Source organism: Lagenorhynchus albirostris, chromosome 14 (genome assembly GCF_949774975.1).
Source record: "Lagenorhynchus albirostris chromosome 14, mLagAlb1.1, whole genome shotgun sequence".
NCBI classification, from domain to species: domain Eukaryota; kingdom Metazoa; phylum Chordata; class Mammalia; order Artiodactyla; family Delphinidae; genus Lagenorhynchus; species Lagenorhynchus albirostris.
The window spans coordinates 66,975,621-66,994,411 of NC_083108.1; the positions used below are offsets into that span (position 1 = coordinate 66,975,621).

General features: G+C 39.0%; 1 protein-coding gene across 1 annotated transcript in view; it reads left to right on the plus strand.

Annotated features, from left to right (window-relative positions):
• Positions 1 to 2,611: 2,611 nt before the first annotated feature.
• The window catches only part of TTC28 (tetratricopeptide repeat domain 28), a 405,403-nt gene continuing 389,223 nt past the window's right edge, over positions 2,612 to 18,791 (plus strand). The window contains exon 1 of the mRNA XM_060121992.1: positions 2,612 to 2,794. Coding sequence (XP_059977975.1) covers positions 2,768 to 2,794 — 27 coding nt within the window. The 5' untranslated portion in view covers positions 2,612 to 2,767. The remainder of the gene's footprint in view (positions 2,795 to 18,791) is intronic.

The window sequence follows — 18,791 nt, forward strand, 5'->3', positions numbered from 1 at the left end:
TATATGGGGATATAAGACATTAAATAAATAAGATATATGTCATAAAGGCTATGAAGTAAATGTAGCAGGGTAAGGAAGATAGAAGGTAACAGTCATAGTGCTATTATTTTAGAAGGAATGATGAGAGACAGCCTTTCTAATATGATATTTGAACTGAAGGAACTAAGGGAGGGATCCAAGAGGGTATCTGGAGGAAGGGTGATTCAGGCAGAGGGTGCAACACATATATGCTTGATATATTTAAGGGACAGTGAGGTGGCCAGTATGGCAGGGGCTGAGAAAGGGAGTGGAAGAGGGGTAAGAAATGAGTTCTGAGAGGTAGACGGGTCCAGATCCTGAAGAACGTTACTGCCTGTGGTAAGGACCTTGGCTTTTGGCTCTAGAATGAGTTGTATCTCCTCTGTATAGCTCAGTGGTAGAGCATTTGACTGAATTTCTACTTCAGATTCCTTTGTGACACCTTCCTTGACCATCCCTGTTTACAATGGTTTCTCCTTCCATCTCCTGGAATGCTACTTACCACGTAATTCATTTGTTCAACTGACCAACGCAACGTCTGATTGTCCTCTTATAGGTCTTCAGCTCTGTCCTAACTTCTTTGTAACTTCCTCTAGTGTAGGGACTTAGTTTTATACCTTTCTATCCTACATGATGTTTTGCACCTAGTTGGGACTTAATATATGTTTGTTTTGTGAGGCTCCAGCCTCAGATAGCAGCAGTAAGAATTTGAAAGCAATGTTTAAGAAAGAAGTGAAAGGACTTCGTGATAGATTAGACATAGGAATGATGTTAATTAAGGTTTTAGTTTGTGATCCTGGAAGAATGACAGTGCTATGGACAGATATAGGAAAGCTGGGAAGAGAAACTGATTTGGGGGTAGATTGATGAATTTAGTTTGGAATTTATTGAACTTCCATGTTAGTAGGATATCCAAGTTAAGCTGTGCAGAATGATTTGGATATGTTAGGACATATACAGAGTATTGGTGTTATTTGTGACTGCTGCCTGCAGTATGTAATTTCAAGAGCAGGGATAGCCTCTTACTCATATTTCTAGCATCTGGAACAGGGGCTGGCAAATAATAGGTGCTTGAATCAAAGGCACTTAATAGTTTTATTGAGCAGAGAGGTAAGGTTGGTGTGTAGCTATTATGCATATCATGGCTTAACTATATTTGTTAATATTATTATTTTTTAAAAGACAATGATTTCACCATTGAATTTCAGATTCTCAGTCTTAGAAAAAAATCTCAAAAGTAATTTGTTTTAGTTAACTGTTTTGGGTATTTTAATGACATTTACAATATATCTGATATAGTTAGTGTCCAATCTGCTTATAATCATCCACATCAGCCAGTCCTGCCAATGCATTATAGAACTCTGACATTAATAAGTTAAATATTGTTGAAACAATGGAGTGATGGTACATCAGTTGCTATTATTATGTTCATCAGTTAGTATTCTAGTAGCTTACACTACCCATCAATTCCCAGCTATCAAAGTAGCCTCATGGTGAGAGAAGAATTACTAAACATGTTGGATGACAAATAATAGAATTACATTGTATTTGGAGATGTGTCTCCTTAAATAGGATGGAATCATTTTTATAGAAGCTGAATGAAATTCAATCTTGATAGCAATATTTTTATAATAATAAAATTAGTGCTAAATTTAGAGAAGCAGAGTCTATTCTTGATTAAAATTTTTATTTTGTCAGATATCTTAAATCTTTTTCCTTCAAGTCACACTTTTAGATTATATAGCTTTTTGTCTAGAAACCTTTTCTATTCCTTTTTTCTCTCGATATAACTCACAAATCTAGATCTTTTGGAATGGTTTCCTTATTCCGTAGGTCTATTCTGGCTCTGATTCCTTGGGAGCTGTTAGGTGCCTCTGAAACTGTGTGCTTACTTTTTGGTTTGGAACAGATGTCGTGGCACTAAGACCCAGAAACCATTTGCTCTGTGTGGCTGGAGCTGGGCAGGCTGTGCTCACACTGAAGGGAAGGAAGTCATTAGTGCAGACTGAGCTGTGGAGTTGGGTTCTTGCAGGATTTCCTTCCAGCCTTTCCCCACTAAGGTTCTTGGGAATTAAAAAAAAAAAAAAAATCTAAACACACAAACTAAGTTTTCCTATTTACAGTGTTCAGGGAAGGTAGGCATTTCGGGAAGGGCAGATCCTTTCCCCAAGCTATCCAAGAAAGAAGAGAAAACAGCGTAAAGAAGCTCTGATTACAGATCTTTGGAATTTTCTTTGCTAAATTTTACAAACGAGAAATACACCCAGAATTTTGGGAATTGCTCCAGGCTGCGCGTGAGGGTTTGATTGCTTGTCTAATCTTTTTTTGAGAAGAGGAGAATTCGCCAAAAGGGGTTTGGATGGCAGGAGCCCGGCTGGGTTCGTGCAGCAGCTTGCGTTCTCCCTCTTTTCTCTGAGGGAGGGTCTTTGCAGCCGGCTTGGAGACCCCCTGCCGCAGGCTCTTTTTGCTGGCGCTGGCCTGAGGGGAAAATGCTCCGCTCTGGCAGGAGTACGCTGGTTGCTGCTGGGACTTCTTAGCCCCGTGGGAAGTGTGTTCGTGGTTTGGGGATACTTTTCATTGAACTGAAGGCGAAAAGACTGGACTCTCCTGGGCTCTTTCCCTTCGCAGTGAATATGGGAAAGAATTAGGGGGTGGGAGGGAGGCAGCATGACTTGCAGTCGCCGCTGCCCTGCATCTGTCCCCAGCCCCCAGCCAGCATCTTGATGTTCCACGTATCGGCTGTACAAATATGATGAAATGGCAGCCCCGGAAGAAGGTAAGTGTCCCGGAGTGGGGACGGGGCCCTGATGCCCGACCCAGGGAGGGGTGACAGGGGGCGGTTGCCCTCGGGTCCCTCCACTCCTTCCGTAGTTTGCTGGACGGGCAGGTCCAAGTAGCTCTGTCCCTGTAGGGACTTACACCAGTCCCTTAGGGACGGGTTACCAAGTCTGATCTGCATCCATTGCCCTCTTAAGTTTTTCCTTCTTGGTATGCCCAGACTCTTCAGGGGTGACAGCTCAGAAACATCCCTTTGCCTTAGAAGCCCGGTGGAGCCAGCCACACGATTAGCTTTGCAGGAGCCAGCCAAGAGCTGCCAGGGTCTAAGGACTCGGTGGCGCCTCGTCTACGGGGAGCCATTTGGGGTTGTATTCCCGACACATTCCAGTGTCCCCGCAGGTGGGTGTTGTAGCACCTACTTCCCCAAGGGGTTAATAGGCTCTGAGCCGCTGGCAGCCGCTTCCCCAGGGCCCCGCTGGGGGGCGAGCATCCCTAGCACAACCGCCCAGCAGCTGGTTCCTGGGCAGCGGGGGCCGCGGGGCCTCCAGCCTGAGCTCCTGGGGCCGGGCCGGCCGGGCCTTCTGCCCGCGGGGCTCCCGGGCGGCTGCGTGGGCCCGCGCGAGTGCACGCGCCGGCCATTGTCACGGGTGTGTGTCTGTGCGTGGCAGCGTGCACGGGCGTGTGTGCATCGATCGTGGGGAAGAGGGGGAGGGGGCACTTTGCTTTTTGCGAGATTATTTCCTAATATGGCTCCTTTGTTGAGAACTCAAGAAAAAAAAAATCCAGTGGTTCTATCAAAATAAATTGCTATTGGTCCCAGAAATAACGTTTCTAAATGTGGGACTGGTCGCTACCCCAGGACGTTCAGGGAGAAAGACAGCTTTCTTCAAGTTGTTGGCGGCTGTAGCTTTGGCTAGGGCTCCCTTTTGCTAACTTGTCTGACTGGCGCTGTTAGGTGAACCCAGTGGTTCACTGCGTAGCAGGACTTTTCCCCCCACTTCAAATACCTCATTTGGCCGTGTTTTTTATTGACATTCTTTTGAAGGAAAACAGCGAACTGAACGTGCTGTGCCTCTCCCCAGCCATGACCTGTCTCTGTCAGCAGCTGCCTGGTGTTTTACTTGAACTAGCTAAACTGACTCTTTCTTTGTGGCATGATGTGTGATACCATGTTTTACATCAGAGCTGAAATAGAAATCATGTGTGAAATGCATGAGAAGATATTGTGCATTTGTTTTATTGCTAGAAAATCTAACAAACCCTGCTTCAGTACAGCCTGGTGAATTGAAAGGTTTTCTTTGATATCTAATTTGCTATTTGAAACGAAGTCATTTCTACTGCATTCTGAAGTCAGAATCTCTCATATATTAGTTCTCATAGAGCTTCTTTCAGTGATATTGGTTTCATGTGTTTTAGTTAAGAGATCCATGCATCTCTCCCTACCACCCATAAAAATCAGAGTTAGGATGAGGAAAACCCATAGAAGAAACCATATAATTAAGAAATTTAAACAGATTCTGTGTATTCCTGGAGCCCTCCCCCCAATTTCTTCTATATTTGTAAATTGCATATTTGTGAGTACTTTTAAGATGTCTGCAAACTATACATTCATAAATGTCTGTTTTTTCTATTTTACCCAATATGCAGTAACTCATGTGGTTATGTCTGTGGAAACCCCTCTGGGTACTGGTATTGCTTGAACCACGGAAGTATTATTCTTGGCAGTCAGGTGGATTTCTGGACTCTGGAAGATTCTATTTCAAGTGTTAGGATTCACTCTGCAGTATTTACTCTGTGATGCTTAAATTGCTATACCAGAAGGTTGTGTTTATTCACTGCATTCATAATCCCAAATCATCATGTTATCAGATATAATTCTGCAAAGTTCATAGAAGATTAAAAATTAAGCTGAGCCATTAAGTACTGTGTGATTATTTGGTGGTGGCTTGAGAACAATTCTTCCTTCTACATTGGAAACGGAAGCTTCCTTGGAAGAATATTCAACTCCTGTAGGGCACCAATAAGTGTTTACAAAGATTAGGTTTATTTTTTTACTCTTGCAAGAATACTCACATGATCAGATCATTGCTGTGGTTTCTGGCTGGGTCTGCTAACACATTTGTAGTGGTACAGTCACATGCTATGTGTTTTGTCAAACTGTTTCATAAAAACCATTTATACCACAGATGAAAAGTGATACTACATTGATGTGATTTTAACAAAGCTAAGAAGATCATCCATAGAATGCTGCCCCAAGCAGCATTTGCTATAACTGGGCTTCATGGCTAGGATTGATGGTAACTTGCTATCATGGTGCCCTGTCAGCCACTACCAGTGCTGGCTTTTGTAAATTCTGGGCTCACTATGAGAGAATGACCATAGGTTCTAGGTTTCTTTGTTTCTAACTGAGCATGCAGCTGGGGTACATGATTGAAGGGGAGTCCTTTACTCTTCTTTCCTCTGCTTATTTGCTGGGTTTAACTAAATACTAAAATTCAAGATGTGGGCTCTGGAGTATTCAATTAGGGTCTGCTACCTTTTTCACAAAGAAACCACCAGAACACGATTAATCATGTTCCACTCTTAGGACCAGTGAGGAGCTTAGTTAGCCATAGCTTTGCTCCCTCATTTCTGGATACTACCACCAAGATGCTCTTCTTCCTTCCCCTTCCTGAAGAAACAGTGATTTTTTATCTACCTCTGAATTCCTGGAGCATTTAGAATCTATGCCCTTTTAGGCTGATTGTCCTTTACTGATAGTAAACTTTTTTAATCTTAGCCTCTCAATTATTCTTCAAGCTCCTTAAGTTCAGGAACCACGTTTCACACCTCTTTTTTGGTGGCAGGGATAATATAGTTACTCAGTAAATATTTATTTGATGTAAAAGTAAATAAGAACTATTGCTTTGTAAAACTTGTATTTATTTTTAGGGTGGTATGATCTTTAAATGTAAAAAGGTTCAGAATGTTTCAGTTGACTCATAGGTATTAGACTGTAGTGGATTATTAAAGAAAACCAGAATATTTTGGCACTCACTTCTAATCTTTTGTAGACAACTTCAGGGAGGGGACAGCTACACTTTCCACACAGGCTCCTGTGGCAGTCATTGTTAAGACACACTATCAGTCTCCGGATCCAGTATCATGATCCTTTTATTAACATAACCTTATTGGCCTGGCAAAATATACTTTCCCATGTTCTCACGTTAATAGGCTATCATGCAGCACGTTATTTTTATCTTGTATTTGCAGAAATGATAGTAATTAAAATGCTCATCTCAGGAACATGTTTGTTTACAATTCTGAAGTGATTTTTGCTCTTTAAAATCCACGGATTAGTATCAGATAACACTGTGTAAATAAGACTGTAGTAAAAACCTTCAGGAAAACTGCTGCTGATTGGATTTTTTCATTCCTTATCTAATGTTATTTTACTGTTCACACATAATAAAAGATCATTAATAGGAATATGTCATATAAGCTACATTAATTATGTCATTTGAGAATCATATGATGTATTTATCTTGTTCTACTTGTCACATTAATATAATGTGAATCTGGCTTCTTAAATGACTTCTCTGATAGAGCTTCATTTATTTCAAAGCTCACTAATAAGGATTGTGTCCTGTAAATTTGTGTCTCGGAATAGCTTATTGCTTTTACAAAAGAGTGTATTCAAATCCCTGAACTTTTTCTATGATAAAGCATTTTGTTTCTGGATTAGAAAGCTAAGTCTCAAATTTTAATACAGCTATACCAAATTACTTAGTTACCTGCCTAAATGCTGTGCTAGTTGATATTATTATATAATTCATTTTGGACCACAGTTTGTTTATAGTATAAAATTAGACTTAAAAATAAGCATTGTGGACAAAAGAAGTTTTAAAGAGAAGTCTTAGAAATTTCATGATAAAGGTCTTTCTGCAGATCCGTCTATATACCATTCCCAGATCAGTGCAATCTAGAGACCCAGGTTTTGGTTCTGGCAGTTCCCATGACTTGTGTCCTTGGGCATGTCATTTAATCTTTCACATCTGACTCCCCACTGTTATAGTTTAGCACCTCATTGTCATTTGCTGGATCTATTGCAAATGGCATCCTAATGATTTTTCTTTTTCTTGTCTCTTTTTTCCTCTAATTTTCCCTTCTTATTCCTTCTAGAGTAATTGTTTAAAGAAACACATGTATTTATTCACCTTCTTAAAACTCTGCCATGTCTCTCCATTGTCTAGTAGATGTCTCCAAAGTGGGGTGAACACACCTGGGACTAGGGAGTGTGCAAGAAAATGACTGGGTTATGGGGAAATATGAGGACTTCTGTTTTTGTGGTTTTTTTTTTTTTTTTTTGCAGTACGCGGGCCTCTCAGTGTTGTGGCCTCTCCTGTTGCAGAGCACAGGCTCCGGACGCACAGGCTCAGCGGCCGTGGCTCACGGGCCTAGCTGCTCCGTGGCATGTGGGATCTTCCCGGACCGGGGCACAAACCCATGTCCCCTGCATCGACAGGCGGACTCTCAACCACTGCGCCACCAGGGAAGCCCATATTTTTGTGTATTTTTTAATCTAAAAGAATAAGAAATAAATTAAGCTGTACTCTCAATACAGTTTGCCACTCTTCCCTTGTTTGTTTGGGAGCCACAAGGGGTTCTTAGTGGTGCCCTCTCATTGTTCATGCCAGTCATTCATTCACCTTCAGTGTGCTGTGGTGTACTTAGTTTCTATCATAAAAGATCTTGCCTTAAGTGATTAATTTTATTAAAGAGGAGAAGAAAACAGAAGAATGTAGTGTAGGTTATATAGTATAGTGATGAAGAGGATGGGCTCTGAAGCTAGACTGCCTGGGTTTGAATTCCAGTACAGCCTCTTAGTAGCTGCATAGCCAAGTTATTTAGCCTCTCTGTACTTCAGATGTCTCATCTGTTTAATACTAGTGGCCACCTAGCTCTTGGTGTGACTTTGAAGATATAATGTAAAATGCTTACAAGGAGTGTCTGGCACATAAAATGTGCTTACTACACTTTTCCTGTTAGTATGATGGTACCCTGTAATCTAGCTGGACACAGCTTACCGGGCTTCTGTGCATTTGTACATACTTCTTCCTTTGCATAGAATGTCTTCTTATACTCTTCTTAACTTGCTTCCTTTTGTCACTGGTCATACCTTAAGAACTAATTCAATCTTCTCCTCCTTAGTGAATCTTTCTACATAATGGCTGGGTATAGTTGGCCACACCCTCCTTTGACCATACTTGTATGAGCCATAGTCATAGCTCTGTACTGTAACTGTCAGTATGTCTGCCTCTATCAGTGTAAGGTTGAGGGCACAGGCACAGAGTAGGAACTGAAAGAGTGAATATTTGAAAAAATGCAACGTTTATGGAATATGATGGTCAGTGATCTTCAACCAGCTGGCAAGATTCTCTGACTTGCCAGTTATAGGAAATGCCTAACTTGCAAGTTTATCTCTTTTTCTTACCCTCTCAGAACACCATATTGACTATGAGTCAGGGTGATTCATTAAAGGGATAATCTTAACTCCTTACCTATTAAAAATAAAGTCCCAGTTATGAGGTGATGGCTGCACAACATTGTGTGTGTGCTGAATGCAACTGAATTGTACACTTCAAAATGGTTAATTTTATGTTATATGAACTTTACCTCAAATGAAAAAAAGGGGGGAAAAGTTACAGTTATTTGTGATACATCTCACAGCTGGATCACAAGATACAAGTGCAGCAATGCCATGGTTGTAAACCACTGGAGTAAATCTTTATTCCCTTCAGCCCGAAATATTTTGGATCTTGTAAAACTGGTAGGGAATGGTCATCTATAGAAAACTACTTCCAGGGACATTTGAGAAGCTGGGAATAGTTGATAGACTTGATACGAAGTGAAAGAAGTCAATGATGAGGAAATCTGATTTGGCACGTTTACTGTTCAGGAGCTAGCCAGTAAACATTGCCATTGTGAGAGGCTACAGAGTTGAACTGGCCCAACTTCAAGAAAAGGCGCCAGCAGCCACCTTCATTTTGCTGGTCAGTCACAGTGGTGACATGCTGTGGAAAACACAGCGGAAGCAAGAGAAAACCTGAAATCCCAGCCGGCCTTGTCAGCTTTAACTTCCACAGCGAATTCATTATATCATTAATAACAATGTATGTCTCAGCTTTAAGACTTTGCTTTTTATTGATGTGCTAAAACCATGCAGTTTCATTGAAAGCTATAAAAATTATATCATTCAACTGACATTTTTAGGATATATATGACGGTTTTGTCCTGTACTTTCTTGTTAGTGCCCCCTTTTAGATTTCTGTAGCTAAGAGGCGTATTCTCACATGATTGAGCCCTTTAACTATATTCCTTTTTTCAGCACACTTTGTTATTTATTCTGTTAGAGCGTTTTGTCTTCGTTATTTTGAGTATTCTATTCTTTTAGCATATATCGTAAGGAAAAACATAAAATTGTATCCTTTGGCTTACACCTTCTGTGTAATAAACAACATTTCTGGAAAAAGTACCTGAAATAAACTTGATGTCAGCTGTCAAAGCTGTACATAAGCTTTCTGCTGGTAGACGTCTCTCAGTTTGGACTATCAAAGGACTGAAATTTCTATAGCTTACGTCTGGTTATGTAAGCCAGTGTCCATTCATGAATGCACTTATATTTCCAGCATTATTTACTTTGTGGGAGGTAATATTTCGGATTTACATCAAGTTGGAAGACAGGCTCGTGGAAACACAGATTTTTGAGGTAGTTCTGAGTTAGAGAGCAGTTACCATTTGGAATAGGGACAAAGTGGAGTTGGGAGCCAGGAGCTTATTGCAGGAACTCATTGTGTTTGGATATATACTCTCCTAAACACACAATATTCGTAGACTTGAACCTAGAAAGATAATAGTGGGAGTAGAGAAAGAAGAAACCTTCAAGGAAACTTTGTTGTACATCCTGGGATAACTTATGTCCTATATTGACAAAACAACATTTATTATCAATAGATAAGAAATTGGGATTTTAAAATTGATAAATGATTCCTTATTTTGACATGTCCAATGTAGGCGTTCCTTGTTTTAAGGAAGATCAAAATACAATATTTGAATCTGAAAACAAACTGAATGCCAACTTGTTTTATATAACTAAAAACTTTGAATGTCCATTATATTTATCTGGTTCATTACGTAATTGCTCTGACAATTGTTAAGCGTATTTTATATTTTAAATATTTATAAATGAACATAATGGAAATGCACACACTCATTTTCAGGATTATGTTAAATTGTGGTTATCTGTGAAAAGCTGAAATGCTTAAGCCCAGATCTGTCAGATATTTTTGGAAACGTGTTTGCAGAGTTGAGATTCTCAGGCATAAATAAATAAGATTATTATGTTTCTGAGAAGTAGAAAGAAAATGTCATAGTGAGTGATGGTGGACCCATGATCATTTTGGTGGACTTTGGGTCTTTATTACTTAATAATTAGTTTTTTCCAACAGAGGGTGGGCTAGAGAAATAAAAGATAAATGCAAACTACTTTATTGTTAATAATTTTGGTATTAGGTTGAACCATGTGAAACTGCTGATGTTTCACCATCTTTTACCTACAAAACTAGAAATTTACTTTGGTTCAATTAGTATTGGGGGGTTAGGTTGAACCATGTGAAACTGCTGATGTTTCACCATCTTTTACCTACAAAACTAGAAATTTACTTTGGTTCAATTAGTATTGGGGGGTTAGGAATGGTGGTGATAAATATTGAAATTAAGACTAAAATGTATTTGAGGGATTAGTTATGAATTTTAATATTCTGTAGTCACCATGGTTTTTATGGAAAATCACTATGCTTATATTTATCTGTGGTGTTCTTGTGAATTTCTTGTTAACTCAAAATTCATTAACTGCCAGCCCTTGTTAAATTTCAACCATTTTTTAATGTGAAATTTTCTAAAATATATAACACATTTTCTATCTTCTTAAACAGAAGGCACTAAGCTTCTCCTGATTACTCAGGATTATTATCACAAACATGAATTACTCTACTTTGGCATAATGCAGCACTACTATAAGAGCTTTTAAGGAACGTAGAATTATTTGTTCCTATACTGACTGACCCCAGATTGTTCTTTTGTGTCTTTTAAAATATTTTTGGGACTTCCCTGGTGGTGCAGTGGTTAAGAATCCACCTGCCAGTGCAGGGGACATGGGTTTGATCCCTGGTCTGGGAAGATCCCACATGCCGCGGGGCAACTAAGCCCATGCGCCACAACTAAGCCCGTGCTCTAGAGCCTGCGAGCCACAACTACTGAGCCCGCACGCCTATTGGAGCCTGCGTGCCTAGGGCCCGTGCTCTGCAGTAAGAGAAGCCACCGCAATGAGAAGCCCACACACTGCAATAAAGACTAACCCCCGCTCACCGCAACTAGAGAAAGCTTGCGCACAGCAACAAAGAACCAATGCAGCCAAAAATAAATAAATAAATAACTTTATTTAAAAAGAAATACTTTTATGATGTCTTTGTGTGGTTTTTACCTTTCTTTCCATGTTGCCCAAAGTAATGCTGCTGTCATGTGCCTACTTCCTGCAATTCTGTTTTATGTATTTGTTTCCTATCTGTGGTGGGTGAGAAGTTCAGCTAACTGAGCCTTAGCTTGTGACTGAGATGAAAATAAGTAGACTCTGAATGAATGAGGGTTTCTCTTATGAGTGTATGAACTTTAGAGTATGAACTGTGACTTTCTATTTTGACTACTTAAAGGGTTTTTGTTATTTTTTTTAATACTTTCTGGTTTTAGGCTATGTTTTAGATGTTTAAGATGGTTAATAAATGACTTTAAAAAAATTATTTTGGAGGGCAGACAGCAGAAGCAAGAAGAACTACAATCCTGCAGCCTGTGGAACAAAAACCACATTCACAGGAAGACAAGATGAAAAGGCAGAGGGCTATGTACCAAATGAAGGAACAAGATAAAACCCCAGAAAAACAACTAAATGAAGTGGAATAGGCAACCTTCCAGAAAAAGAATTCAGAATAATGATAGTGAAGATGATCTAGGACCTCGGAGAAACAATGGAGGCAAAGATCGAGAAGATGAAAGAAATGTTTAACAAAGACCTAGAATAATTAAAGAACAAACAGCGATGAACAATACAATAACTGAAATGAAAACTACACTAGAAGGAATCAATAGCAGAATAACTGAGGCAGAAGAACGGATAAGTGACCTGGAAGACAGAGTGGTAGAATTCACTGCTGCAGAACAGAAAAAAGAAAAAAGAATGAAAAGAAATTAAGACAGCCTAAGAGACCTCTGGGACAACATTAAATGCAACAGCATTCGCATTGTAGGGGTCCCAGAAGGAGAAGAGAGAGAGAAAGGACCAGAGAAAATATTAGAAGAGATTATAGTCAAAAACTTCCCTAACGTGGGAAAGGAAATAGCCACCCAGATCCACGAAGCGCAGTGACTCCCATACAGGATAAACCCAAGGAGAAACACGCTGAGACACATAGTAATCAAATTGGCAAAAATTAAAGACAAAGAAAAATTATTGAAAGCAGCAAGGGAAAAACAACAAATAACATATAAGGGAACACCCATAAGGTTAACAGCTGATTTCTCAGCAGAAACTCTACAAGCCATAAGGGAGTGGCATGATATACTTAAAGTGATGAAAGGAAAGAACCTACAACCAAGATTACTCTACCTGGCAAGGATCTCATTCAGATTTGACAGAGAAATAAAAAGCTTTACAGACAAGCAAAAGGTAAGAGAATTTAGCACCACCAAACCAGCTCTACAACAAATGCTAAAGGAACTTCTCTAAGTGGGAAATGCAAGAGAAGAAAAGGACCTACAAAAACAAATGCAAAACAATTAAGAAAATGGTCATAAGAACATACATATCGATAATTACCTTAAACGTGAATGGATTAAATGCTCCAATGAAAAGACACAGGCTTGCTGAATGGATACAAAAACAAGACCCATGGGCTTCCCTGGTGGCGCAGTGGTTGAGAGTCCGCCTGCCGATGCAGGGGACATGGGTTTGTGCCCCAGTCCGGGAAGATCTCACATGCTGCGGAGCGGCTGGGCCTGTGAGCCATGGCCGCTGAGCCTGAGCGTCTGGAGCCTGTGCTCCGCAACGGGAGAGGCCACAACAGTAAGAGGCCTGCGTACTTCCAAAACAATAAAACCAAAAAAAAACCAAGACCCATATATATGCTGCCTACAAGAGACCTACTTCAGACCTAGGGACACATACAGACTGAAAGTGAGGGGATGGAAAAAGATATTCCATGCAAATGGAAATCAAAAGAAAGCTGGAGTAGCAATACTCATATCAGATAAAATAGACTTTAAAATAAAAATGTTACAAGAGATAAGGAAGGACACTACATAATGATCACGGGATCAATCCAAGAAGAAGATATAACAATTATAAATATATTTGCACCCAACATAGGAGCACCTCAATACATAAGGCAACTGCTAACAGCTATAAAAGAGGAAATAGACAGTAACACAATAATAGTGGGGGACTTTAACACCTCACTTACACCAATGGACAGATCATCCAAACAGAAAATTAGTAAGGAAACAGAAGCTTTAAATGACACAATAGACCAGATAGATTTAATTGATATTTATAGGACATCCCATTCAAAAACAGTAGATAACACTTTCTTCTCAAGTGCTCATGGAACATTCTCCAGGATAGATCACATCTTGGGTCACAAATCAAGCCTCAGTAAATTTAAGAAAATTGAAATCATATCAAGCAACTTTTCTGACCACAATGCTATGAGATTAGAAATGAATTACAGGGAAAAGAACGTAAAAAACACAAACACATGAGGGCTAAGCAATACGTTAGTAAATAACAAAGAGATCAGTGAAGAAATCAAAGAGGAAATCAAGAAACACCTAGAGGCAAATGACAACAAAAACACGAGAATCCAAAACCTATGGGATGCAGCAAAAGCAGTTAGCTATACAAGCCAACCTTAAGAAACAAGAAAAATCTCAAATAAACAATCTAACCTTACACCTAAAGGAACTAGAGAAGGAAGAACACACAAAACCCAAAGTTAGCAGAAGGAAAGAAACCATAATGATCAGAGCAGAAATAAATGAAATAGAAACAAAGAAAACAACAGCAAAGAATAATAAAACTAACAGCTGGTTCTTGGAGAAGATAAAGAAAATTGATAAACCATTAGCCAGACTCATCAAGAAAAAGAGGGAGAGGACTCAAATCAATAAAATTATAAATGAAAAAGGAGAAGTTACAACAGACACCGCAGAAATATAAAGCATCCTAAGAGACTACTACTAGCAACTCTATGCCAATAAAGTGGACAACCTGGAAGAAACAGACAAATTCTTAGAAAGGTATAACCTTCCAAGACTGAACCAGGAAGAAATAGAAAATATGAACAGACCAGTCAGCAGTAATGAAATTGAAATTGTGATTAAAAATCTTCCAACAAACAAAAGCCCAGGACCAGATGGCTTCACAGGTGAATTCTATCAAACATTTAGAGAAGAACTAACACCCATCCTTTTCAAACTCTTCCAAAAAATTGCAGAGGAAGGAACACTCCCAAACTCATTTTATGAGGCCACCATCACCCTGATACCAAAACCAGACAAAGATAATACAAAAAAAGAAAATTACAGACCAATATCACTGATTAATATAGATGCAAAAATCCTCAACAAAATACTAGCAAACAGAATCCAACAACACGTTAAAAGGATCATACACCATGATGAAGTGGGATTTATCCCAGGGATGCAAGGATTCTTCAATATACGCAAATCAATCAATGTGTTACACCATATTAACAAATTGAAAAAGAAAAACCATATGATCATCTCAATAGATGCAGAAAATGCTTTTGACAAAATTCAACACCCATTTATGATAAAAACTCCGGAAATTGGGCATAGAGGGAACCTACCTCAACATAATAAAGGCCATTTACGAGAAACCCACAGCAAAGATCATTCTCAATGGTGAAAAACTGAACGCATTTCCTGTAAGATCAGGAACAAGACAAGAATGTCCACTCTCGCCACTATTCAACATAGTTTTGGAAGTCCTAGCCACGGCAATCAGAGAAGAAAAAGAAATTAAAGGAATACAAATTGGAAAAGAAGAAGTAAAACTGTCACTGTTTGCAGATGACATGATACTATACATAGAGAATCCTAAAAATGCCACCAGAAAACTACTAGAGCTAATCAATGAATTTGGTAAAGTTGCAGGATACTAAATTAATGCACAGAAATCTCTTGCATTCCTATACACTAATGATGAAAAATCTGAAAGAGAAATTAAGGAAACACTCCCATTTACCATTGCAACAGAAAGAATAAAATACCTAGGAATAAACCTACCTAGGGAGACAAAAGACCTGTATGCAGAAAACTATAAGACACTGGTGAAAAAAATTAAAGATGATACCAACAGATGGAGAGATATACCATGTTCTTGGATTGGAAGGATCAATATTGTGAAAATGACTATACTACCCAAAGCAATCTACAGATTGAATGCAATCCCTATCAAATTACCAATGGCATTTTTTACAGAACTAGAACAAAAAATCTTAAAATTTGTTTGGAGACACAAAAGACCCCGAATAGCCAAAGCAGTCTTGAGGGAAAAAAATGGAGCTGGAGGAATCAGACTCCCTGGCTTCAGACTATACTACAAAGCTATAGTAATGAAGACAATATGGTACTGGCACAAAAACAGAAACATAGATCAATGGAACAAGATAGAAAACTCAGAGATAAACCCACACACCTGTGGTCAACTAATCTATGACAAAGGAAGCAAGGATATACAATGGAGAAAAGACAGTCTCTTCAGTAAGTGGTGCTGGGAAAACTGGACAACGACATGTAAAAGAATGAAATTAGAACACTCCCTAACACCATACACAAAGATAAACTCAAAATAAATTAGAGACCTAAATGTAAGACCACACACTATAAAACTCTTAGAGGAAAACATAGGCAGAACACTCTATGACATAAATCACAGCAAGATGTTTTTTGATCCACCTCCTAGAGTAATAGAAATAAATACAAAAATAAACAAATGGGACCTAATGAAACTTTAAAGCTTTTGCACAGCACAGGAAACCATAAATAAGACGAAAAGACAACCCTCAGAATGGGAGAAAATATTTGCAAACGAATCAACGGAGAAAGGATTAATCTCCAAAATATATAAACAGCTCATGCAGCTCAATATTAAAAAAGCAAACAACCCAATCCAAAAATGGGCCGAAGACCTAAATAGACATTTCTCCAAAGAAGACATACAGATGGCCAAGAAGCACATGAAAAGCTGCTCAACATCACTAATTATTAGAGAAATGCAGATCAAAACTACAATGAGGTATCACCTCACACCAGTCAGAATGGGCTTCATCAGAAAATCTACAAAGAACAAATGCTGGAGAGGGTGTGGAGAAAAGGGAACCCTCTTGCACTGTTGGTACGAATGTAAACCGATACAGCCACTATGGAGAACAGTATGGAGGTTCCTTAAAAAACTAAAAACAGAATTACCATGTGATCCAGTAATCCCACTACTGGGCATATACCAAGAGAAAACCACAATTCAAAAAGACACATGCACCCCAATGTTCATTGCAGCACTGTTTACAGTAGCCAGGTCATGGAAGCAACCTAAATGCCCATCGACAGACGAATGGATAAAGAAGATGTGGTACATATATACAATGGAGTATTACTCAGCCATAAAAAGGAATAAAATTGGGTCATTTGTTGGGCCATGGATGGTTCTAGAGACTGTCATACAGAGTGAAGTAAGTCAGAAAGAGAAAAACAAATATCGTATATTAACGCATATATGTGGAACCTAGAAAAATGGTACAGATGAACCGGTTTGCAGGGCAGAAATTGAGACACAGTTATAGAGAACAAATGTATGGACACCAAGGGGGGAAAGCAGCGGTGGGGTGGGGTGGTGGTGTGATGAATTGGGCGATTGGGATTGACATGTATACACTGATGTGTATAAAATTGATGACTAATAAGAACCTGCTGTATTAAAAAAATTATTTTATTTATTGATTTTTGGGTGCATTTGGTCTTCATTGCTGGGTGCAGGCTTTCTCTAGTTGTGGGGAGTGGGGGCTACTCTTCGTTGCAGTGCATGGGCTTCTAATTTCGGTGGCTTCTCTTTATGCAGAGGATGGGCTCTAGGCATGTGGGCTTCAGTAGTTGTGGCACCCGGGCTCAGTAGTTATGGCTAGTGGGTTCTAGAGTGCTGGCTCAGTAGTTGTGGCGCTTGGGCTCAGTTGCTCTGCGGCACGTGGGATCTTCCCGGACCAGGGCTTGAACGTGTGTCCCCTGCACTGGCAGGTGGATTCTTAAGCACTGCGCCACCAGAGAAGCCCAATAAATGACCTTTTGATAAGTGAGATATTTATTATGCTATTGATTACTGAATGTTAGTTACATTTGAGGGTGCTTGGTCACAGTGACTGAAAACGTTCTGAATGATTTGATAAATACCACTCCGGTTTTTCCTTGTCTGACTTTGCTTTAGTATGTGACTTGGCATTTTTTTTCAATAACTTGTTCAAATATATACACATAATAATCAACTATTGTAGAGGGAACTAGTATTAGTAGTTTATGTGAAGGGTAGATTTGTATATCTTAGGGATTATAACTGATTGCCTATGAGAAGAAATGACCAAGGAATGTGGGGTTTATTTAAATATTAATTAGTTATATATTGATTAACTAAAACATCTCTTCAGCTACATAAATATTAATTTTAAACAACCCTTTTTGTTTTAGCATAGGCTCTTGCTAGTCAACATTTATAATACTGAGACTAAAACATTTTTTAGAAATGAGAGGAACTTTAAGGAGCATTTAATTTTACAGATTAGGAAGTGGAGTACCAGTAGGGTAAGCTGGCTCCCTCAGAATCATGTAGCTATTCAGAGGCTGGTGATAGACCTGGGTACTCTAAGGAGAGGGCCATATCCACTGGGCTGTACTGCTTCTATCTTTTCTCTAGGAATTCAGAATCTAGGGTGGGGCTTGTTTTGTAAAAAAAAAAAAAAAAAAGTTATATAGATGATATATTCTGAAGACACAAGAAATCTATTTGCTTTCAGACACCTTTTCTGTGACTTATTTTCCTAAGATTCTTTCGTGCCAATGCTTTAAAAATCTGTAGTAAAATGCAAATATGACAGTAGCATTTGTTTGCTGTCTGTTAGCTTTGCTGCTCTGTCACCCAGCAAGACATTCAGAAACAGGATCCTTATAACCTTCTGATATAGCTGGTAGGGAGGGATTCATGAAACATCAGGTCCCTGGTCACTGAGAGGCCTAGTTTGAAGTGGAGGATGGGGTCACTTTGATGGGGACCCTGAGTAGAAAAGAAGTAACATTAATGGGTAGCATTTGGGGGGACAGGAGAAAAAGATAGCCGAGAATAGAAATAGAAGACATTGACCACAAACTCCATGTACTTTGTAATTTTAAGGTAAGACCAGCTCTAGGTGGGAGTAGGTGACACAAAAGGACCAAGAGTAAGGGAAGAAAAATTAATGATCACTATCAATAAAGACAGAATAACTTATCTGAAAAGCAAACAGTTTACGTAGGTTAATGCAAATATGAAATAGACCTCATTGATAATAAATTCATCAGAATATACTTGTCACGGTTCTAATTATTTCTGATGATTGCTGTGGTTCTCAGGAAATTTTAATGAACCATATAAATGCTATCCCATTTATAGTGTTCATGAAACAAACAATTTAGAAGAACTGGGCTATTATGGAACCAGTGTTTCTAGTATAACTATAACTGTGGGTAAATTGTATTAATTTGAACAGAACTCTCTGACTTAATTTTTAAAAGTGAATTCATAATATATTGTTGCCGTCCATCATTCTGGATTAAGAATGAATGAGAATGTAAAATCCCTAAAG